The 24,181-nt window shown below is 39.3% G+C and overlaps 1 protein-coding gene and 1 long non-coding RNA gene across 2 annotated transcripts in view; both read right to left on the bottom strand.

Moving 5' to 3' along the window:
• Window positions 1-20,954, bottom strand: part of LOC123869299 (START domain-containing protein 10-like) — a 35,938-nt gene extending 14,984 nt beyond the window's left edge. The window contains exon 1 of the mRNA XM_045912166.1: window positions 20,773-20,954. Within this exon, the coding sequence (XP_045768122.1) occupies window positions 20,773-20,943 (171 nt within the window). The 5' untranslated portion in view covers window positions 20,944-20,954. The remainder of the gene's footprint in view (window positions 1-20,772) is intronic.
• On the bottom strand, window positions 4,540-15,154 carry LOC123869301. Its single transcript, XR_006796856.1, has 3 exons — window positions 14,423-15,154; window positions 8,420-8,422; window positions 4,540-4,550 (listed from the first exon to the last, which is right to left on the bottom strand). It is a non-coding gene; the product is annotated as an uncharacterized LOC123869301 (long non-coding RNA).
• Window positions 20,955-24,181: the final 3,227 nt, after the last annotated feature.

The following is a 24,181-nucleotide window of genomic DNA, read 5'->3' as shown; positions in this document are numbered from 1 at the left end:
TCTTCATACATCTACAGCCAGCGTTCCAAGCAGAAACGTTGCGAAATTAAAATCGGTGGTACTGAATTTTTGCCTTTAAATTAAAGAGTCCATTTTATTTTGACATTATTGTGTTTCGATCTCAAATACTATCAACGATGGTGAGTTTTAAAATCTCATACTATCACCACACGGTCTACGTGCCGCGTGTTCTACGACGTAGACCCTTCGGGAAAAGTCTATCATGCACATCTAGCATAACAGCTATTTTTCACTGTACATGACTCGGTGCATGGCGAACGTATAAAATAAACATTGGTACTGGTCCTCGGAGAACAAAGGCTTTCACATGATTTATGTATACCTCGTACATGCCTCTCAAGTCACAGATATTTATTTATTAAGACTAGACGATGCCCGCGAATTCGTCTGCGTGGATTTTTCAAAAATTTATTCTGATACAAGTTAGCCCTTGGCTAAAGCCTTGACCAGATCAGACCAGAGACAATTTAGAAATTATACGTTCCCGAATTTCGTATGATGTGGGCGTATACAAAAAATATTGCGACAGGTCTTCAGAGAAACAATGGACTTCACATGATTTATGTATACCTCACAAGTCAAGGAGTGACACAGATATTTATTTATAAAGACTAGATGACGCCCGCGACTTCGTCTGCGTGGATTTAGCTTTTTTTTAAATTTGAACTTTTTGATTTTCCGAAATAAAAGTAGCCTATGGCCATCTCCGGAATGCAAGCTGTCTTTTCAGCTGGGATAGGCTTCGGCCGTGGCTAGGTACTCGTACTAACGTATCGGCACTGATACGATACCGCGTACAAAGTTAGAAACCAATTACTGTATTTTATCAAAGTCATTTTTTTAAAATAATATCGGAAATTATAAAAAAATATTATTCATCATAGTAAGATTGTACTTTTTAAACATAATAATACTTATGAGTTTGAATAAATTAGAGCGGTGACCTAGAAAACCACTTTCGAGCCTAATATTAAACAGCTTTAAAACGAAAATTGATGAAAGAAACTTCGGGTTCAATTAAAAGTTATTTTCCATCATGACACGTCAAGTGTTGGGCTGAGCGTAGAAAGCGCCGGTTTAGGGTAAAACACGTAAAACTAGGGTAGAGAAACACGCAAAGTTTCTTATTTACATCAAATTTTGCGTCGAAAACAAAATATAGCAATTGGATCAATATTTTATTTATTATAGCCCCTATTTATGAAAAGAACTTGACGATGCCCACGAGTTCTCCGCTAGAATTTAGGGTTTTTAAAAATCCCGTGGAAACTCTATAATTTTCCGGGATAAAAAGTAGCCTGTGTCCGTCTCAGAGATGCAAGCTATCTCTGTACAAAATTAACGAAATCGAGTTAAATAGATGGGTTGTGAAAATCTACCGGAATAAGATTAGAGAAACATTATCCTTTTCATTGGTCCAGACGGGTAATAGGGAGATATCTGGTAAAGAAATAAGAATACTATTACCGTACAATCTGAAACGTTAAACACAAGAAAATTACAACAGAATGATAGTATTTTAAAATCAAAGTAGTAACTTATAGCCTCAATGGCTCAAGGAAAGGAGAGCGTACTGAAACCCGAAAGGTTCAAGCCCCACCCGTTGCACTACTGTCGTACCTACTCCTAGCACAAGCTTCGCTTGGATAAAGGGGTAAGAACTCTACAACTTAAAAAGTGAAAAAGAAATGTACAACAGCATGACACTATATTAAAATCAAATAAATAGTATAAACTAAAACAAAATAATCCTTCAAACCAGGTGTACGGAAATCCAGCGAAAACGAACTTATTACAACTAGGAAAGCTTTACGTCATAAGAAAAATAACTCTTTGAACGAAGTCGGCTGCTTCTCCTCGGGCAGACGGCTGGGAGAAATAATACAAAGTAATAATTTGAAAACTTCATCCAAAGCCTTGCCTAGTGGGGGAGGGAGAAACAAATGTTTTTCTTTACAAAATGATATCGTGTTTTGAATACTATTGCACTCCACAATCAAGTAGAGTGTCTAGTGCTCACAATTGAATTGTTTTACAGGAAAACAATTCTCGTACCTTTTCTTTCTACGTTTCTCTATGTTCAGAACCTAATAATACTTTGCAATTAGACATTGTAAGGTCTACATCTCCTGAGGATGCTTCGGTGTCGGGGCGAAACGCGCGTCGAGTGGTGTTGGAATTTGTGTGGTGCCGCGTACCATACAGATTTCGTTGGTTTGGCGGATTATAGCAAATTAAGCTTTTGGTTCCTGGTATATCATGGACTTCCGCAAAATAACGCCCTCTTCTATAATACAGAACCTAATAGCTAGACAAGTGTTTATTCAATAAACTCAACGACAGGGTAATAACAATCTGCCTTTGTATCATCATCTCAACCCATCGTCGGCTCACTACTAAATCAACACAGCACAAGTCTCAAGCACAGATTTGCAGACTTTACATACCTTTGAGAGCATTATGAAGAACTCTCAGGAATGCAGGTTTCCTCACTTTTTTTTTGTTTTAGGTCTTGATGAGGTCTTGCCATTTAAATCCCTTCAAAACACATAATATGTACCTGTGAAAAGTTAGAGGTTAGTCCAGAATCAAACCCCGGACCCCCTTAACCTACCTAAACCAAAAGAAGTGCATTGATAATAAAATTCAATTTAATGTAATTCAAAATTTTTCATTTTTTCGTACTGTTTCTTATTTAACAAAAAAAAGTTTCTTGAAGTCGGTAAACAATGTATTTCCCGTTGCGCTTGCAATATGAAAAACTAAGAATGCGGTTCAATGACCTGTGTCAAAAGGGGTTGGAAGAGTGCCAAGAGTGTCAGCTTTTATTGGGCTAACAATCGGGACTTCTTGCAGTGGGATGATAAAGGTTTGGCGAGCGTAAGACCTATAGTTTAATTCACGGAGCTATGAATCAGCTTAGCTTATTTAATCCGGTTTAATCTCTTTTAAGGTGTAGCAATTTTTATTAGGGTTCCTTTTGAGGTACTTGTACGATGGTACGGAACCCTTCGTGTGCGAGTTAAACTTGCACTTGACAATTTTTTTGGATCTAGAATCATCATCATTATCAACCTAATGCCGGCTCTGAGTACGGGTTTTCTCTAAGAAAGAGAAGGGTTTGGCTGTAGTCCACCACGCTGGCACGGCTGGTACGGATTTGCAGACTTTTGAGAACATTATATTAACTGTAACACAGTTTCTAAAAGCAGTTGTTATCGTTCCTTTACTTTTAAGCCAATGCAAAGAGAAAAAAAATTACTTGGATATTTTTAATTTTCTCTTTACAAAATTAGTACTCTTTACATTCAGTTTCCACTAACGGACAGTGTTAGTGGAAACTGAATGAAATTAATGCAAGTTTATTAGTATCTAAATCTAGTTTTAGTTCTTTGTTATGTAGGTTCTTGTTTTCATAATTATTAAAAGTAGGTATAAATAGGTATTAATATATTTTGATCACAAGTCTAATTACTTCTTTGTTCGTTAGCTCCTTAATTTGGATTGCCTTATCTTTTTGAGTCTCCAAGTAATAAAATGAGGTAATTTCCCTCTCATTATTCCCAACACGTGGAAATCGTGATATGTCATGAAATAAAATTCCCCTTAGCCATTTCTCCCGCAGACAATTCCGACGATATAACCTCATTTACTATCATACGCATTTCATACGAAGCTTTGCCATAATTTATTATATCAGTGTTTTATATCGTTGATATAAAGGATATGAGGGAATTTTATGACATTTACTTAGAAATGCTCATTATTTTTCCTCGTTGTTGATTAGTTATCTTCTATAGTCTATACCTATAAACAGCTTTTACTCAACTATTGCTATATTAATATTATTACAGTTACATATATTAATAGGTATGTTTTATACGGATCCGGGATATGGTCGCTAACTAGGGGTCTCATAAAAAAGCTCAGCTTGGGCGATTGAGAGAGAATGAGAGAAAAGAGAGGAGAGAGGGGAGATGTCTTGGGAAGCACTATACTTACAGTACCATCATCATCATGATCAACTCATCGCCAGCTCACTAATGAGCACAGCACGGGTCTTCTTTCAGAATGAGAAGGGTTTAGGTAATAATCCGCCACGCTGGCCCAGTGCGTGGCGGATCCACTATCCCTTCTAGATTAGCCCACTTCCATTATAGACTGCATCATCATTTATCACCAGGAAACCCCCCACCTTCCGAATAGGAGGCCGAAGTTTTAACAACTAAGCTATCATTGCTTTTATACTTACAGTATATTGCTTCCCTAAACCCTATAGAACGCACAATACTGTTTGACGCGTATGCGTGGCATGTGGTAGACACAGAAAGTACTAAAATCTTTTCCATAAAACATTCTTGCCAAATATATTTAAACATTTGACCACATTTCTAAAGGACCACTAAAGGACCAATAAACTGGGAAAAACCATAAAACTTAAATGTGCCTATATCTATTTGCCCACACCATCCAATAAAAATGCCTCAACGATCATTGGTAAACCCATCGATCGAGCTTGTTAAAGTGTTCTGTCTCCAGGGACCCAGAATTGATTTAGCCTCTTTTAAGAGGCAATCTCTCTGTTCCCAGGGGAGCGGTCGCGGATCCACTCCATTAGCCATATCCCCCTTTTCGCCCCCTCAGCACCTGCCACAGTATAACTATCATACAGTTTATTACCCCTAACACAAACCCCTGTTCAGTACCCACACTAAAATGCATAGTGCGTAAGTCTGGTTCACGTACACTACTTATCTTTAGTAAAAATAACAAAACAATCCATTTTTTTAACACTAATTTAGTTCATTAATTTTATGCCAATTTTAATTTCTTTGATTATTTTTCGCTCAAACAAAAGTCAAGAGTCAAAACACATACCTACCTATGATTTTAATGGTATCTGGTGGAAGTTTGTTATAATATTTTAAACCTATTGTAAAAAATAGTACGATTTTACCACAAGGAGCTTTTGGACCATTTACTATGAAAACCTTAAAGCCTTCGAAAGACCTTTTGGTCAGTTTCTCACGCTTGCATCTTTGTCTCGTGGGTGATCAAGTAAATCATTAACATCTTTTTCAATAGTGAGTAAAAACTGACACTGAAATCGAGCCAAGGTGAGGTGCTGCGAAGCAATGTCCACAGTCTCGCACTCGTACCGTTTCGTGAACCATAGAGAATAGCTGAGAGTAAAGTGTTTGATCAACGTGCAAGCTTTATTGCTATTTTAGTAGATCGCCGGTAAAGTTCACTGTTGGAGCATCATAAGACTGCGGTTTTGTGAGTCGAAGAGCGGCGAGCAACGCCATAGCAAGCTTATGGCTCACTCATTCATTAAAGCCTTTTACGTTCTAGTTTCTGAACTGTACGGCTCTCTAAACTGTGTTTCACGCCATTAGATATTTAGTTATCTTTTAACCCGTGATAAACGCGATAAAGTTGGTCGCGTGCAGTTTATTTATGCACGCTTCAGTTCTCTTGTTTTAGTTTTATGTTAGTTTCACTATGAGCTATTTCGGTATTGATTTCTGAACAACAGGTTGCGTGTGAAAATCAAATATAGTGAAATGAATATAGTGGGTACTTCTATTATTAGGTATTTAACTATTTAGACTTATTCGTTGAGGGCTTCCGTACTTCAACGCCGAAAATCTTTGAATGGGTTTAACCTGCTGGTTCATGTTTTTCGAATGAAGAAACTTTCACTTTTTGTCCCAAAAAAATATAGGGCACTACGGAAAAAGCTATTTGGATTAAATAGGTCTAAATACTTCAAGATTGTAATCTCAAAGTACTAGTGTTACTAATGCGGCTGTAACGCTAAGTAAGGGAGTAAAGGTTAAAGCACTGAATCATAATACCTTAAAAGCCTTTTAAACACCCGAAAATAACCTCAAAAATTCTAAATAATTTACATGAATGTTTTAGTTTGTCTTTTAGCATGAAACTGAGTTCGTCCCTTACACTTTATATTTTCTTGTAGGCTTTTCCACACTTACGAGTCGAAAGTACCAGTAATTAAACATGTCTACGTTAATATACCAAAACCTTCTATACCCAAAACATGAATCCCAGGCCCTTGCAAATCATACTAGTAAGATCTTATCACACGTCTTATGGACTAAAAGCCAGCGCTTGCCAGACCTTCATTATTTTATAAAAGCTGAAAGTTTTACTGCGTGTTGTCCCCACTTTCTACACAGGGTAGAACGATCAGCGACTATGAAGTTTCGATCAAATTAATTGTGATTCATTGGATGGTGGCTTTGGGAGATAACAGGTGATAAAGGTGTAAAAAATGTTTCGTCAAAGTACCTATAAGATCTAATTTTTTATAATATTTTTTTCTAATAGTATTAGTCACTGGCAGACACCCTTAACCTTTTGAACTTTAATTCTCAAGGAACACTAAAAAAAAGCTTACAAACTAATTTTAAGGTTGACTTTAAGAGGGGTCTCTCCATCACTCGATTCATACAAACGTAGTTCCAATTTCATTTGAATATTAAGCAACCAAAGTCCATGAAATTTTGCAGACATATTCTAAAAACTAATATCTATGTCTGTGGCCCCTGTAATTTTAAAATTACATATTTTTGAAAAATCTAAAACACCACAGACACAGATATTAGTTTCTAGAATATGTCTGCAAAATTTCATGGACTTTGGTTACTTAATATTCAAGTGAAATTGGAACTAAGATTGTATGAAGCGAGTGACGGAGAGAGCCCTGTTAAGCTACGCGAACGCGCAACGTGCGAAGGCGGCATTTTAACCTCTAGGCTATCTTCATTTTTGGATATATTGAAGATAAGCACCTTTACTTAAAGTTTTAAGAAAAGGTGGATGCTTTTTGTGGATAATTTCTAGCACAGCTTATAATTATTATTATGTCTGTGGAATCCAACATAGTTGCATCGTTATGCGTGCCTGGAATTAGGTCGCATGCGGTTTTCCCGTTTCCAATTAAACTTGCAGAGAATGCGGCAACTCGAATATTCAATGCCGCTAACATAACCACCACGATTCTGTACTGTAAACTGTGTACTCCATTAACACTGCATAAGTAGTATGTATATTTTCCTACTAATATTATAAAGGTGAAAGTGTGGATGTTTGAATGTTTGTTACTCAATAACGCAAAAACGGCTGGACGGATTTGGATGAAATTTGTAATGGAGATAGATTATACCCTGGATTAACACATAGGCTACTTTTTATCCCGGAAAATCAAAGAGTTTCCACGGGATTTTTGAAAAAACTACATCCACGCGAACGAAGTCGCGGGCATCAGCTAGTTTATATTATAAATGTGAAAATGTGGATGTTTGGATGTTTGTTACTCAATCACGCAAAAACGGCTGGACGGATTTGGATGAAATTTGCAATGGGGATAGATTATACCCTGGATTAACACATAGGTTACTTTTTATCCCGGAAAATCAAAGAGTTCCCGTGGGATTTTGAAAAATGTAAATTCACGCGGACGAAGTCGCTGGCATCAGTTAGTATAAATATAAAAGAAAAAGCTGACTAACTGACTGACTGATCTATCAACGCACAGCTACTGGATTGATCGGGCTAAAATTTGGCAAGCAGATACGTATTATGACGTAGGATTCTTGGAAATCCAATCCCTAAAAGGGTAAAACAGGGGTTTAAAAATTGTGTAGTCCACGCGGACGAAGTCGGGGGCATAAGGTTGTAAAAACCTAGATTAGACCATGTACTTTCGTTTTCCTTTAGTATGCTTACAAGATAAACAAATCGCAGAACCCTTTTCGGAGAATCGCGTAAGTGAAGCGATTTGCCTGGTGCTTTAGACCTTCCGGAGTTAGGGTTCTCTCGGGTATCTATATTTTCATTGTCAGTTCATGGTGACAAAGTTTTATGGGTCGCGTATAAATAGTGTGCCTAGATTACGCATTTCAGAGAGAAGCTCACCTGTTTACCGTTGCAAACTAAGTAGGTATAACTAAAGATTTATTATACGACTAGATTATGCCCGCGTCTTCGTCCGCGTGGATTTAGGTTTTTTGAAAAATCCCGTGGGAACTCTTCAATTTTCCGGGATAAAAGTAATCTATGTCCATCCCCAGGATGTAAGCTAACTCTATACCTTTCCTCAAAATCGGTTAAACGGTTGGGCCGTGAAAAGCTAGAAGACAGACAGACACACTTTCGCATTTCTAATATTATAAGTGTAATAAGTATATAAGTATGGATTTACGATAATTCCCGACCAGACTAGTGTTCCAAATATAGAGCTCTTAGAGTCGAAAGCCCATAATATTCCAACCCAAATAACATGCAACGTAATGGACAAGAGCATTAATCTTAATACAGTGCTATTGTATTGGCTATTTAGATAATGCTTGGAAATATTTGGCTAGGATACAATCTATCGTAGAGTAGTACACAGAGTAGGGCTTGAACTCCGGAATTCCGGTTTTGGCGTAACTCCGGAGCTTCGAAAGAGTACAGATTCATTTGTAAAATCGCAGTTATGTTGAACATAACCGGAGTTTCGATTTTCATATTTATCCGCATGAATTTAGGTTTTTTTATCTTTTGAAAAAAGTATAAAAATCGTGTCTTGATCTTGTCCTAGTCGAGTCTAGGTGTTATCTCGGTCTTGTACCATTAGAAAATGAAAGTAGGTTTTATGAATTGTAAACTTATTTTAGAAATAAGACCTTAGTATGTTTAAAATATAAGAAAACAGTAACAGTATAAGCTTTAAAAATTATATCATTAGATAATGTACCTAGTCAATTTTAATTTTTTATCTTGCTTATTCATTTTAAATATAATATGTATCTTTCATACTGCATTGAACTAGAAAAATCGTTAGTTAGCATAATATCCTCTTTGTAACTCTTTGTGGTATTTGTACGGAATTTGCATGCAGTGTTTACTTTTAAATGATTTAACATAGTTGAGCATGATAGAAAAACCGATGTATTTATTATAGTTATTAAGTTTATCTTAAATCGCTAGTAAACCTTTAAATAAAAATAAAAAAATAAAAATAAAAATTGTCTTGGTCGTGTCTTGGTCTTGTCTAGATCGTATCTAGTTCATGTTTTTGTCTTGTCTGTATTTCAATAGGGTTTTCGAGCTACAAGCCCTGTCTATTGCCATTTCAGCTTCACAACCCGTTGAGCTATGATCACGTAGAGAAACTCCAAGCATTGCTCTTCCCAGCTTCCGCTGAGTGACTCTGAGTCTGAGCTTTCTTATGAAGGCCATCTTTAGCGACCATGTCTCGTATCCATAAATACTAGCATTGATACAAGCATTGATACTGAAAACAAAACACAAAATGTGGATGGCAGCAGTTCGACTGCCTCCTTATAGTCAAAATATAATTCAGAATTCACGTAATATCCTTAATGCGTACGCGAAATCCAGTAAACCCAGTGAAGCCAAATCCATTTAACCATTAATTAGGGATTCGAATACATAAACGTTGCGCGTTCATTCGGTTTGCGGTTTAAAGTGATTATACTACAGTTAAACTACATTTTCAAATTTATGAAAGAATTAAATTCTTAATTTTTTATCTTAAATATATAAAAGGCAAAACTGACTGACTGACTGAATGATGTGTCAACGCATCCTCAAACTACTTTTCGGATCGGGTTGTTTGGCATGAGGATAGCTATTATGACGCAGAGATGAAAAGAGCAACCGCCGAGTTTCTTGCTGGTTCTTCTCGGTAGGAACGGCATTCCGAACCAGTGGTAAATTATTTGACGATTCAAAAGCACTTGTAAAAGTTTATTTGAATAAAAATCTATTCTATTCTATTCTATTCAGACAACAGCTAAGAAAGGATTTTTGAATTTAGAAAGTTAAGTAATATTTCCCCCGTTTGTTATCTTGTTGTTTATATATTAAAAGTTCATTATTGTCGATTGATTACTAGGTTTTTGGAGTGCTTGATTTTACCTAAGTGTTGCCATTCAAACAAATTCCGCTACGGATTACAATAACCCGCTTCGCTCGATAAAGCTCATGGTCCGTAATAAAATCTTCAACATTATTTTTTATTGCAGTCACCCATTACCGAAAACGATTCCTCTGGCGCAATGCCGTGTTTCCCAAGCTCTGAAAGTCAGAGACCTATAAGGCATAGAATACGAATAAAAGGCATACGTTTGGATACTGATCCTATATCCTTAAGATGCTCGATTTACAAATGTAAATAAAAAAATTATAACACGCCCGACAAGTGAAGGTTACAGTAACTAGAAAAGAGCTGATAACTTTCAAACGGCTGAACCGATTTTCTTGGAAGCTAAGAACACTCTCGAACAGGCTACCTTTCAAACAAAATAAACTAAATTAAAATCGGTTCATCAGTTTAGGATCTACGATGCCACAGACAGATACACAGTATAACATCCCTTTTTTGGGTCGGGGGTTAAAAAACCGGCCAAGTACGAGTCAGACTCGCGCACCAAGGGTTCCGCACTCAGGTATTTTTTTCGATATTTTGCACGATAAATCAAGATGGTGGCGGGGGGACTCCCCTCACGTCACCCGCGCGCCAGCAGCGGGTTAGCGCGGAGGCTGTGTGGGTGTGCGGGGCGTTCCCTCCCCGATTGCCATTTCAACCTGTCGCGTACTACACTTACAATCACCTTCTACTTAACAGGGCTCTCTCCGTCACTCGTTTCATACAATCGTAGTTCCAATTTCATTTGAATATTAAGCAACCAAAGTCCATGAAATTTTGCAGACATATTCTAGAAACTAATATCTGTGTCTGTGGTGTTTTAGATTTTTCTAAAAATATGTAGTTTTAAAATTACAGGGGCTCAAAGATTTGTATGAAATTTTTTAAGACCGCGTAACTTTGAAACCGAATATTTTAACAGAAATCTGGAAAACCACAGACATAGATATTAGTTTCTAGAATACGTCTGCAAAATTTCATGGACTTTGGTTGCTTAATATTTAAATGAAATTGGAACTACGATTGTATGAAACGAGTGACGGAGAGAGCCCTCTTAATGATAGTATGTAATAATCTTTTTAGAGCAAGACAGTACACTAAACAGACTAGAGGATCTCTTCACTCTTAAGTTACACTTAAGAGTATTAACTTGAAGAGCTTACAGGGGCAAAAGATACTCACCCTGTTACGAGGAGTTGGTGAAAAGTACTGTAAAACCTCTTGACGTAGAACTTGTTGCTACAGGGCCTACGTTTTGATGTTGCTACGAATATTTCAAAAGTAAATGAATGTTCGGTATTGGATGTAAAAAAGAAAATAAGATATGTTTAATGATCTTATTTTTCTTTTCATCATTATTATCATCTAGTCGCCGGCTCACTACTGAGGACGGGTCTTCTTTCATAATGAGACGTTTCGCCATAGTCCGCCACAGAATATTTATAGAACACTAGAGCATTATAGAGAAATCTCAGACTGCATGCTTGAGATTCCTCACCGTTTCTTCACGATATTCTCGATCTCCATAATGTTCAGGTGTTCTATAATTATTATGTTCTGTGGTGGACTATATTCTATCTCATTCTGAGAGGAGATCCGTGCTCAGTAGTGAGCCGATGATGAGTTGATGATGAAAAGAAAAATAAGATCTTAAGAGATACGTATATCTTAATTTCTTTTAACGTCCAATACCATACATAGCCTTCGCTAGGAGTATATTCCTCCGAAATCAATGCCTCTGCTGTTAGCAATTTGCTACACGCGCAAGTTCGAAAAAGCTCAAATAGTACTTTCAACGGCAGTATTAAGAAATTGTTAGAAAGGCTTGCGAGGCGATTATCTCGCCGCAGCGGTGGCCTTTATTGTCTGAGCAGGGACGTAAAAGTGAACATTATACCCTATTATGATTTTACGGCGCTAGCGGTCGGTGTAATTATAAACCGGCGGTTTTTACCCCCGTTAAAGCCTACTTTTATTATAGTGAGAAGAATTTAATCACATAATAATAGGCAATTTATTTTTATCCGTTCTAATTTTTATTTCTTTCCACGATTTTGTCTGCGCAGACTTAGGTTTATAAAGATCCAACTGAAAATTCTTAAAGCCCTTTTGAAGACTCGTATGGTCTTTATTTGTCTTCCTCTTCTTTGCCTTATCCTACTACTACTTATGTCTTATTTTGCTAATATTATAAAACTGAAAGTTTGGATATTAATAACTCCTTCACGCCACAATAACTGAACCTATTTCAACTCTGGATTCCTAGAATCCTCGAGGACGAAGCGACATCAGAATTTCTATAGCTTGCCGATTTGCTGAATGGAGATAACAATATTTACCCTGAAAAGCATTTTGCTCCGGAAAAAAATATTATTTAATAAACATAATATAGAATACCAATCGCAAACCTGTGTGCCTATCTAAAGAATAAACGTAATCCCTTCGATTTGCCCAAAATAAAGCCTGATTCACGGTAACGCTCTTCGAAAAATGGCTGCGCAAAAAGACAGAATATACTTATTACATTTTTGTGCTTCTCTGAAAACGATTAATAAGGAAATTCTTAGCATGAAAAGTCCTTGATGGAAAATTTCCTATTGGAAAATATTTTGCATGAAAATTGTTATCAGTAGAGGTGTTGAACAAGATCTTGTTGAACCATTTAAGTTATGGTAATCGAATAAGCAAAAACTTTACATAATTTCATGTAAAACGCATACTAAAATTTAACGTTCTCCGCGTTTTAATTTTTGTTTACATACAAGAGGTGGTGGGATAATGGATTTTAAGGTAATGCATACTTGAAAGGTTTTTAGTAGGATGGAATAAATACATGAATAGCTTCACAAATGAGGGTTGTGTAATAATTGTAGCCATAATTATTATAATTATTAGATTCTCGCGATCCCGTCTCTTCGCTGGGCGATAGTATAAATCCTCTTTATTCCCCATGTACATTTTCGAAAAACCTAATCTTATTCCTTATAGAGGGAACCTCTGAGCAAAATTTCAGCTTTTTTTAGTCCAAGGGATTAAGCTGAGTGTTTATGAGTTAGTCAGTGAATCAGGACTTTTTAAGATTTCTAAGGGTGTAACGTAGTTGGTGCAGCGTTTTATATGACTCGATTTTGCTAGTTAATTTACGTTGACTCAAAAAGGTACCTGATTTGGTGATCGATTTTGGAGGTTGGAGGCCTTTGACTTTAGTCTGGGCCTATGGACCCGAAAATCATCACTAACAATGCTGATAGTTGCTAACATTAGAGTTAATTTTTTATTTTATTCAATGTCGTATCGTATACAGACTGAATTGAGGCCGACTGCATTATCCCATTAAAAAACCATGAAAGTGGCTTTAGATCTAGAACCTTAGAGAATTTTAGACCTTAAAAACTTCATTTCGAAAAGGACACCTACACTATGATTTTGATGGCATTATGGTAATGATGAAGATGTGATAAAAACTTCCCCAACAATGATAAGATGAATATCATGATAAAAACTACCACAATAATAATTAGGTACGTGATTAATTTAAGAGGTCACAACTCAAACCTATAGCAATTGACACAGAAAGAGAGCAAATATTATAACTACAAGTTATAACTTAAATGCTATGAGCAAAAATATGATTTTAAAATGTAAAATACTTCGCAAGCTGCAGTTAAATTAAACTCGGCACAACTCATCTTGTCAAGTCCTTTCATTTTAAAATGTAGTTTCAAGTTTTAATTTAGATCTTTCAACTTATCTCCCGGCATAAAAGGAAATTATATTGCTCTCTTATAACTGGTACTTACTAACAAAACTAACATAAAATAAAGGTAAAAATTGTAGAATAAATAGCTATATAGTTGTAAGAAAACCTATTGTACTTAAAGATAAGGAGTAAATAAAGGCTTGATAATAATAATAATAATAACCCAGGCGGAGCCTGTCCGCGAGGCCCAGGCGGAGCCTGTCCGCGAGGAGGCAACTACCACCTTACAAGATTTGCCTGTGGAGGAAGACACTGGGGAAACAGTCTCCCTGGATATAGAGCGGATGAGAAGGATTCTAGAAGAGGCGATCTCTGAAATCCGAAACGCTCCTCTAGAGAATCGTCCGCGGCTCTCCCGACTTACGCTCAATGTAGCGACGCGGGATGTCATTGAGGCTATTAACAAAATGCTGCCACAACATCTAGAGAGCAGCACTGGCCTGGGTGATACGGCTTCTATTATCTTCGGTGCGGCGCTAGCCGTGCACCGATTCATCGGTGCCAAGACTCCGGGACCGGGGCGTGCTGCTGCCACAAGGCGCAGCGCGGAACCAGCCTGGAAGAAGAGAATAGAACACCGTATCACTCTTGCCAGAGTCCTCATTGGCAGACTGCAAAGCTTCAGGTCAGGCAACACTAGGCCAAGGATTGTGCGCTCTGTTGGAGTTGCGCTGAACGGGTGTGGGGTCAGGTTGGACCAGCCCGATATTGCGCAAAAGCTAACAGAGCGCATCGACGACCTGAAGCAGAAAATCGCTGCATGGGGGAACCGCATCCGACGATACTCGGCAAGAGTTGAGCGATTTCAGCAAAATCGTCTCTTCTCGAGTGATCAGAAAAGGTTCTACAAAAGACTGGAGTGCCCAGCAGTCTGCTCTACCTCTCAGCAACCAGACCCGGCCGACCTAGTCGCTTTCTGGCGGGGGGTGTGGTCGAGAGAGGTGGAGCATGAAGAGGGCCCTTGGATTGTGGCGGTAGAGGAAGCATGTGCCAGAATAGAGCCGATGAACCCGGTCGCCATCTCTGCGGAGGATGTAGCTGGTGCAGTAAGGCGGGCTCCGAACTGGAAAAGCCCGGGACCCGACGGACTGCATCACTACTGGCTAAAAGGTTTTTCGGTTTGCCATGCGACCTTGGCTCGACAATTCCAAGAGGCTCTCGAGCAGAGGGCACTCCCGAGCCTTTTCACTACCGGGATCACTCACCTAGCTCCAAAGTCCACCGATGCCACCGACCCGGCTAAGTATCGTCCCATTACGTGTCTTACTACCATCTATAAGACACTGACATCCGTTCTGAGCCTCAAGATCTCCCGTCACATAGACGAGAATAACATCATGTCTGGGGCTCAGAACGGATGTCGGGGCGGTAGTCGTGGTACTAAGGAGCTCCTTCTCATCGACTCCGTTGCGGGCCAACTGGTCAAACGCAACCGTCGGAATTTCTCCGCCGCCTGGATCGACTACAAAAAGGCATTCGACTCGGTGCCCCATTCATGGCTCTTGAGGGTCCTTGAGCTGTACAAAGTTGACAGTGCAGTTCGAGACTTCCTTGAGACATGCATGGGGCAATGGAGCACGATCCTGTGTCTCCATGGTGAGCGGTTGGCGGCTGCCGATGACCGGATAAGGATAGGACGGGGTATCTTCCAGGGTGATTGTCTGAGCCCGCTATGGTTTTGCCTGTCTCTGAACCCACTTAGCACCCTGCTGGAGGGCTCGGGCACAGGCTTTCAGTTCCGGAGAGGAGGGACAAAAGTACCTCACCTTCTGTACATGGATGACCTCAAACTGCTGGCACCCAATGCCACCCGCCTGAAGGAGCTGCTGAGCATCACCACTGAGTTCAGCAACTCTATCAAGATGGAGCTTGGGCTGGACAAGTGTGCGGTCATGCATGTGGAGAGGGGACAGGTTACTCATTCGGCCGAGATTAGTCTCGAGCCGTCCAACATTAAATCCCTCTCTGAAGCTGAGTCATACCGGTATCTGGGCATGTCACAATCCCTAGGGGTAAAAGAGGCGGACATGAAACAGTCTGTTTGCGAGGCCTTTTTTGGCCGTCTGACGAAAATCTGTAAAAGTTATTTGTCAGGCGCCAATAAGGTCCGAGCTTATAACGGCTGGGTTATGCCCGTCCTCATGTACACCTTTGGCGTGCTCAGTTGGACTCAGACCGAACTTGACGCCCTGGATAGAAAAGTCCGCGCGACTATGACTCTCTATCGCATGCACCACCCAAAATCGTCTGTGATGAGGTTGTATATCCCCCGGAAATGTGGTGGTCGAGGTGTATGGTCGCCAAGACCATGCATAACCGGGAGATATCCAACCTCAGAACCTACTTTGAGACGATGAGGGGGTCCCCCATGCATAGAGAAGTCATAGAATGTGATAAAGGCCTCACTCCACTATCCTTAGCCAAAACCGAGTGGCAGAAACCGGTGGTACTTAGCACCTCTGACCGGGAGACCGTATGGAAGGAGAAGGAGTTGCACGGACGCTTTTTTAAAGCTCTTAATGAGCCACACGTAGATAAAAAAGCGTCCGTGCAATGGTTGCGCTTTGGTGACCTCTTCGGGGAAACCGAAGGTTTTGTCTGTGCGATACAAGATCAGGTGGTTAAGACGCGGAACTACCGAAAGTACATTCTGAAGGATGGCACTCACGACATCTGTCGAGCTTGTCGCCATCCCGGTGAGTCACTCAGACATGTGCTTTCGGGATGTTCAGCGCTTGCCAACACTGAGTATCTGCACAGACACAACCAAGCAGCCAAAATCCTTCACCAAGAGCTTGCTCTGAAGTACGGTCTCCTGGATGAGAGGTTGCCGTATTACAAGTACACACCGGTGCCGGTACTCGAGCGCGACGGAGTCCGGCTCTATTGGGACCGGTCCATCATCACGGACAGGACTATTCTAGCGAATAAGCCTGACATCGTGCTGGTGGACCGGGCACAGTCGAGGGTGTTTTTGGTGGACATCACCATTCCATATGACGAGAACCTCGTGAGAGCTGAGACGGAGAAAAAACGCAAGTATCTTGATCTGGCTCACGAGGTTTCCGACATGTGGCATGTGGAGTCCACCGAAATCATCCCAATCGTCATATCTGCAAACGGGTTGATCCCAGTCAGCCTCGCTCACCATCTGAGGCGACTGGGGTTCCGTGGCAGTTCGCTCGCAGCCAGGATGCAAAAAGCGGTCTTGCTAGACTCGGCTAGGATAGTCCGCCGCTTTCTCAGCCTGTCGCCCTGACCCCCGGCCGTTTGGTCTCCCCTGCCGGGGCGTAATCCTCCGCCCGGTACAAATATTTATTTATGTAAATGTGTATGTAGGTTTATTTATTTTTATGTATGTAAGTATATTATATTCCCTTTGGTTTTTATATATATCTATTTTGTAACCGGGCGTGAGAGTAAGTTATATAATAATAATAATAACTGGTACTACGTAGGGACATGCTCAGATGGCTTTTAAGCTTATTAATTTTATTTCTCAGTTCTTGCACCATCCCGCGTTCTGGTCAGTTAAATCCTTTCACCAAAGGTTGCCTGTAATAATGTGTGCATGCAATAAAGACTTCTAAATAAAAATAAATAAATAAATAAAGATCATGCAGTCTGGCCAATGAGAAGCCGATACTGGCTAACTAGCAGCATTTCTCCTAGTCTCAATGACCTGCGTGGCCGGCTTGGATTTGGGAGTGAGCTCGGCTTCTTGAGTGATCCGGCGGGGTCTCATGCACAACGGACGGCTACGTCTAAGTGCTGCGGAAAATAAACCCAGGAAGAAAGAAGAAGAAAAAGAAGAACAAGAAGCAGAAGACAGACCCTATCCACACTACTAATATTTTAAATACGCAAGTGTGTCTGTCTGGTAGCTGGTCATGGCCCTCCGTTTAACAACAGTACAGATATTATAAGCATATAGTATACATATTATAAGCATATCTGAAAGCAATAGACGAAAAAAATTGGTTAAAACAATTAATGTTGTATTTTTTGTATTATAGTTGTTACAAGGGTTAAGTTTAATTATCAATAGTCTAGGCTAAGTCTGTCTCAGGGGAAATTAGCTAAATATTACTTTACTTACCTCTAGGTATTTATTTATCAAGAATAGGTAGAAACATTTTACATGCCCACAAATTTGTAAGCGTAAAATGATTAAATCGCCTTAAATATAATCCTTTTGATCTCCAGGGAAAATTCTAGTTTCACATGATAATCTTAAGTATTTGGCACTCTACATAATTAATACAGGTAGATGCCACATCACTGAATTATAGTACCTACTGCTGACTGACAGGTTTCCTGGCCATGAAACACCACAGAAAAGTAAGCGGCCGTTTGTCATGTATAAGGCATAATTATCTGACAAAAACCGAAGGATGCCTTCGCCAGTTCTTATGTGAAACATTTTTCGAATTAAGTTTAGAGTTTTCCGATCTGGTAACTGATCACAAGTTTTTTGAAGCACGCTCGTAGATGTCATAAGGTGCTTTATTTAACCCTGCGCCAAGGATCTGTCACACACACAAGTGTACGTCTTCACTTTTCTTTGGCTATTTGGAGTTTTATAATATTTTTTAATTTCGAACAAAATTTTCGATACGACTTTTATTAAAATAAAACCTTTCGTAATCTTAGCAAGATATGAAATACATTTTTATGATTATTTTGTAGTCATTATAACAGTTAAGTTTAAATTAGTCACAGTCTAGGCTAGCTGTGTCTCAGGGGAAATTAACGAAATAATATAACGTTGCACACAAAGGGGTAAACCTTGTAGGTATTTATCGAGACACGAACGTTTTACATGCTTACAAATTTGTAAGCGTAAAATGATTAAACCGCCTTGAATATAATCCTTTTAGTCCCGAGAGAAAATTCGAGTTTCACTTGATAGCATTATTTGGAATATCGTTCCGGAGCGCTTACTTGTAGATAGAGGTTTACCACGCATATACCTACATATTATATCTATAGTATGCGTCAGGTTGAAATGGCAATCGGTAAGGAAACGCTTCGCACACCCGCACAGCCTCCGCACTAACCCGATGCGGGCGAGCGCGGGTGACATGCGGGTGTGCGGGGAGTCCCCCCGCCTCATACCCCGGTCGCCATCTTTTCCTAAAGTGGGCTATACTGCTAGAGTGATGCTGAGTGAAAATAACGCCCATCTAATCGTCCAAAATGAGCCGTGATAACCAAGTGGTTAAGACGTTCGCCTCCTATTCGACAGGTCAGGGATTCGAGCCCGGGCACCACCTCTAACTTTTCGGAGTTAACTATGTGCGTTTCAATCAGTTAAATATCGTGAGGGAACCTTCATACCCGAGAGAGAGAGTACCTGGTGGAGTATGCCCAAACCCTTCTCATTCTGAAACCCTGTTCAGTAGTGAGCCGGCGATGAGTTTGACAACGATGATGATGATGATTGGAGCGCTTTGGCACATGTAGATATAGGTAGGTTTACCACACGAACTGCTGAGTGGTGCTTAATGAAAATACCACGCACCTAATCGTCCAAAAAAGTCTATTTACCTCAAAACCTATATTGTAGGTACTCAATTGTATTTTGGAAACAATACGTCTGAAAATCCTGAGCCTCAACACTGCATTGCGTTAAAGGAAAAACCTGGATCTAACCTCAAAAGCGTTGAAAACGTGTCGAATGAACTGGCTGTGTCCTATATATCTCAAATTTTTGACGATTTCAGTAACCGGCTTCCAAAAAGTAGGTGGTTCTCAATTCAGCCCGTACTTTTTTTACATTTCATACTCCGTAGTGCCCCAGTTGATCACCGTTACAAAAATTTACAAAACATACAAAAATCTTGATACAAAAGCTTGATACAAAAATTTGAAAAAGCACCTAAACTAGGGAGGTTTCATCTAGGTTACTAGGTACACTGGCAGGCGTAAGTAATCAACCACTATTTAGCTGAAGGAAACAAGGATTTTCCTTCATCTTGTAAAGTTGTTAAAATTGAGGCAATATCAAATAACGGTTCTCAGTTATTAGTACTTACCTAGCAGTAGCTACTTTTCTTTATATTATTAAAAATCAAAACTTAAAATCATTTATTCAAAGTACTGTACTCTTTCTGATGTTCAGAAATGTTAGATTTGTAAGATGTTAAAGTAGTGATAATAATTAACATCGTAAACTTAAAACTAAAGCTACGAGGTTGCCAAACGCGCATAGGTCTGAGAAGAGCCCACAACAAGCTCAGTCGGGTATTCTTTTTATTATCACCAATTAACAATATCACTTAGGTAACTTATTAGAATTATTAAAGCTCATCTCCAAGCTTTTTTTATCTTTTAATTAATCCTTTACATTATAACAAATCCTTTGCATTATACAATTCATAAAGGAAGGGGCGAAACGAAATGTTTCAGTATTCTAAAAACGGAACCCTAACAAAAATATTTTATGAAAATATTTACTGCAAAACGTTGCGGTTAAATACTGACCCAAAAATCTATTAATTTGAGCAAGAGCTTACCTACTTTACCGCTTCTCGTGAATGGAAACTACAATTTTATGATCAGGAAACTACTTGCGAATGTGGGTTTAGCTATCTGTATGTCTGTCTGGCAGCTTTTATAACCGCAAATTCGCAGTTTTCATATTTTCCCCCTTATGTATGCTATAAGACCTATCTATCTACCTGCCAAATTTCATGATTCTATAGGTCAGTGGGAAGTACCCTATAGGTTTCTTGACAGACACGACAGACAGACAGACAATGAATTGATCCTACAAGGGTTCCTTTTTTCCTTTTGAGGTATGGAACCCTAAAACCCTCTGCCTAAGTTGTAATTCAATTTAAATTCAAAGAAACGTACAACTGCATTGCATATTTTTGGATATACCGCTTATTCAAACTTAATAGCTTAGCTTCTAAGAACAGCAGCAACTCATTAAAGGTTTAATTTGTTCCACAGCTACGTACAATGTTGTTAATAGCAACTAACCCTTAATTCCAAAAGACACTCGTGCAATAAAACAAACCTTGACGGTCCGTAGCGCCCCATGCGCGGCGTTCTCCGCCCAAACTTTAACGCCGTCCTTCTCATACTCCAGATTCCATCCATCCGACGTTCCAAGAAGGTTCTTCAGGGTCTCAAAGTCCGAGTCGTCGGCAACACGCGCTTCGGCACGCGTCCAACCCGCGCCGCCCATTCGCCCGACATCACCGGCCCGGGTAAACTAAACGAACTGAACCAAAAGCTTCGATATTCCACGGGACTTACACACGCCAAACTAAAATAACTCTTCTGGCTATCAAAATAGAGTTGATATTTGAATGCATTAAATAAAGCTTCGATAGTCGATGCTACGTGGAGTATCAAACCAAGCAAAAATATATCTTGACTTCTAAAAAATAGAGTTGTTTTCTGGTTGGTGCTAAGCCTTGAATGCATGTTGTTCGCACATGCGCGGTTGTAGAACGCTTTTTTCGACCGCTCGCATAGGTATTGTTTGTACACCTAATGTATGAGAATACCAGTTGAGGCGTTTAAGTTTCAAGTGGGTTTTGTCACGAACGTCTGTTAGTTTGCGAGGGCTTTTTTTAAATTACCCCCAGGCTAATTGGGTTTTTTGATATGACACATTTTTATTGGTGGGTTTATCATAATTATTATGGCGGGATATCGCCTATAGAGAATTGAGCTTTTATTTTTATTTGTAGTCTCTAAAAGTTTTGTTTGTTTCACAGGAATTAGAAACTACAAGACGAGCGTGTGGCTTAGCAGAGTATAATAATGCTGCTAACAACGCAGTTAACAGTTGATTGCGGTTGTTAAGCAACGTTGACCCAAGTCAGTAAGTAGATGGGTGACCTTTGGAACTCCATATTTCGCCTTTTCGTTGCCTCCGTATGTCTCCGAAAGCACGTTTTATCGTGTGATTTAGAGGCGAAAATTCGAAATCTCGTTCGAGTTGTATGCGGAAGAATCTGGGGAACCACCTCATTACTGTCCCAAGAGAACTCCTACCATTACGGGATTAATGAAAATGGATCACGACCCTCAGCAATGAGGAATACGGCTATAAAGAACAGGGATTACGCAGTAACACGCTTTATCTTTTTTTTTAAATAAAAATAGCGAGCAAACTTTCTGTCAATAGAACTTTTAAAGGAACAACAGTTTTGAATAAACCCATACCACCTTCTGTCACCATCTTCTATCACCTTATGTGGTTGGTGTTAAGAAAGATTGATTTTACTGTCCCCCACACTAAGACCGTTTGCTTAGGAGAGATATAAACCTTTGTCCTATTAAATGTAAAGGTATATACGATATATTCATGCGGATGTACATGGAGAGAGCTATAACGGCTTTTAATTTTGAATTAAACGGTATCTAGCTGCAGTAGCCAGTAGTACCTACCTCTACTGGCTACTCAAATTATGTTTTTAGAATTCCGTTTAAAAAAAATGTTAGGTGACCCGTCACGATATAATTTAAAAAAACGGTCAAGCGCGAGTCGGACTCGCACGCAAAGGGTACCGTATCATCGTACATAAAATAACACGTTTTAATTTTATTTTGTGATACAATGTAACTACTAATTTTGTGATACAATGTAACTACTAATTCACGGTATTCAAATTTTTGTCTTTACTTGAACAATAAGACATTGCTTCCTGCCAATTTCATGATTCTAGGTAAATGGGAAGTATCCTACAGGTTTGATTCCCATTTCCCTTGACGGGTTTTGAATCTTGACAGACCTGACATACAGATAGACAATGATCCTATAAGGGTTCCTTTTTACCTATTGAGGTACGGAACCTTAAAAAATAAGTTGTTTCATAATTATTGTGTCGGGAGCCCTCAAGTAAGTTTGAAAAACCTGTACTAATGAATTAATTGATATCTCATTCATCAAAATCGGCTCAGTACCTTAGGCACCACAGTAGAACAAGCTCGTACGTAAATACAAACATACATAAACACATAGATTGGTAAAATTATAAGCTTTCCCTTTGGCTTTGCCGTAGTCGGGTAAAAAACATCGATGGGTAAAAACGACGCCCATGTCAACCGGCTCTTCCCTTCGAGGTGCGATAGAAACTGGATTGGCTACCGTTATTATTATTAACGATGTTTGATGAGAAAACTAATTTGTAGCCCTGTAGCAGTGAAGTGGCGGCGCAAATAATTTGTTTGGCCACTGTTACAAGATACGATTCTCGAATGCTAATAAGTAGGTATGTATAAATTATACAAGATAAGAGAACTGAGAAGACAATCGTAATAATAATTTGTTTTTAGGGTCCCTGCTTCCGTACCCAAAGGCTGCCAACGGGACCCTATTTCTGAGCCTGCACTGTCCGTCCGTCTGTCCGTCAATTATTCATCTGTATGTGCTGTACTTATCTCATGAACCATAATAGGTTTGGGTAGAGTGTTGTCTGAAAACTGCATTCAAAGATTTTCAGATTTGAATATAGCTCAGGAATAAAACCTTGTTTGAAAAAGGGTTAATTTTCTTAAGGTCGGTAAAAAAAAAGGTAAAATCGATAAAGTATATAATATTAAGTATGGATTATATGTAATCTGTGATCGATAAGTCTAAAATCTTCAAAATCTATCTTCCAATTAAAAACAGATTTAGTTTAGATAGATTCTAGTACTTTTAAATATATTTCTATAGTTTCAGTTTGTATATTAGGTAGGTACCTGTATGGAGAAATTGAAATCTCCTTTGCAAACTTCTCAAAGAGATGCCTAGGAAGTTACGGCGAAACTCCGTTTAGAGATATGCCACACGAACCACAGTCAACAGCTGCAAAATGTCGTCTAAGCCCTCGTAAATGACTGACTTCGCTATTTAGCTCCCTGAAATTGCGTTGCTTTATCAGAGCTTCTAAAAAGATTACGGTGGTCGCGATATATGGTCGGCCTCGTGCGAGCGTCTCGAATCGTAGCTTTGCAGGCGCAGTGCGGTATTGACCACACCGCCACACCAATATTGGGTGTCAACTGTCAGTCATAGAACGTGACTGCAAATTATTGTGGTAGATAGAGTCAAAGGCCATAAGTCGTTTAGCACCTTAATGATCATATTCGCGTGGCACGGTTATCAGGGGGCACGGCAGTGCCCCCGCCAAGACGAGCCATTCAGTTATTCACATATGTGTTAGGTATGGATTTTGATGCAATAGTTCGCGGAATTGCTACTCGAATTCTGAGGCCGGCCGTACATGTGAATAGAATGCGTTTTCATGTACACTATTGTTCTCGGTGACGCTGTACTGCAACTATTTTGTGGCACGCTTGAAAGGACCCTTAGCGAAAGTGCGCAGCATAGGTGGCATTTAGTTATACAAACAATGTAGTGCCTACCTTACTAAGTAAGCATATATTATAGTAATTAGAAACAACATGTATGACTTAAATACATATTT

This window comes from Maniola jurtina, chromosome 11 (assembly GCF_905333055.1).
Source record: "Maniola jurtina chromosome 11, ilManJurt1.1, whole genome shotgun sequence".
Lineage (NCBI taxonomy): Eukaryota > Metazoa > Arthropoda > Insecta > Lepidoptera > Nymphalidae > Maniola > Maniola jurtina.
The sequence above is the reverse complement of the archived record's forward strand: the minus strand, read 5'-3'. Positions and strand labels throughout refer to the sequence as shown.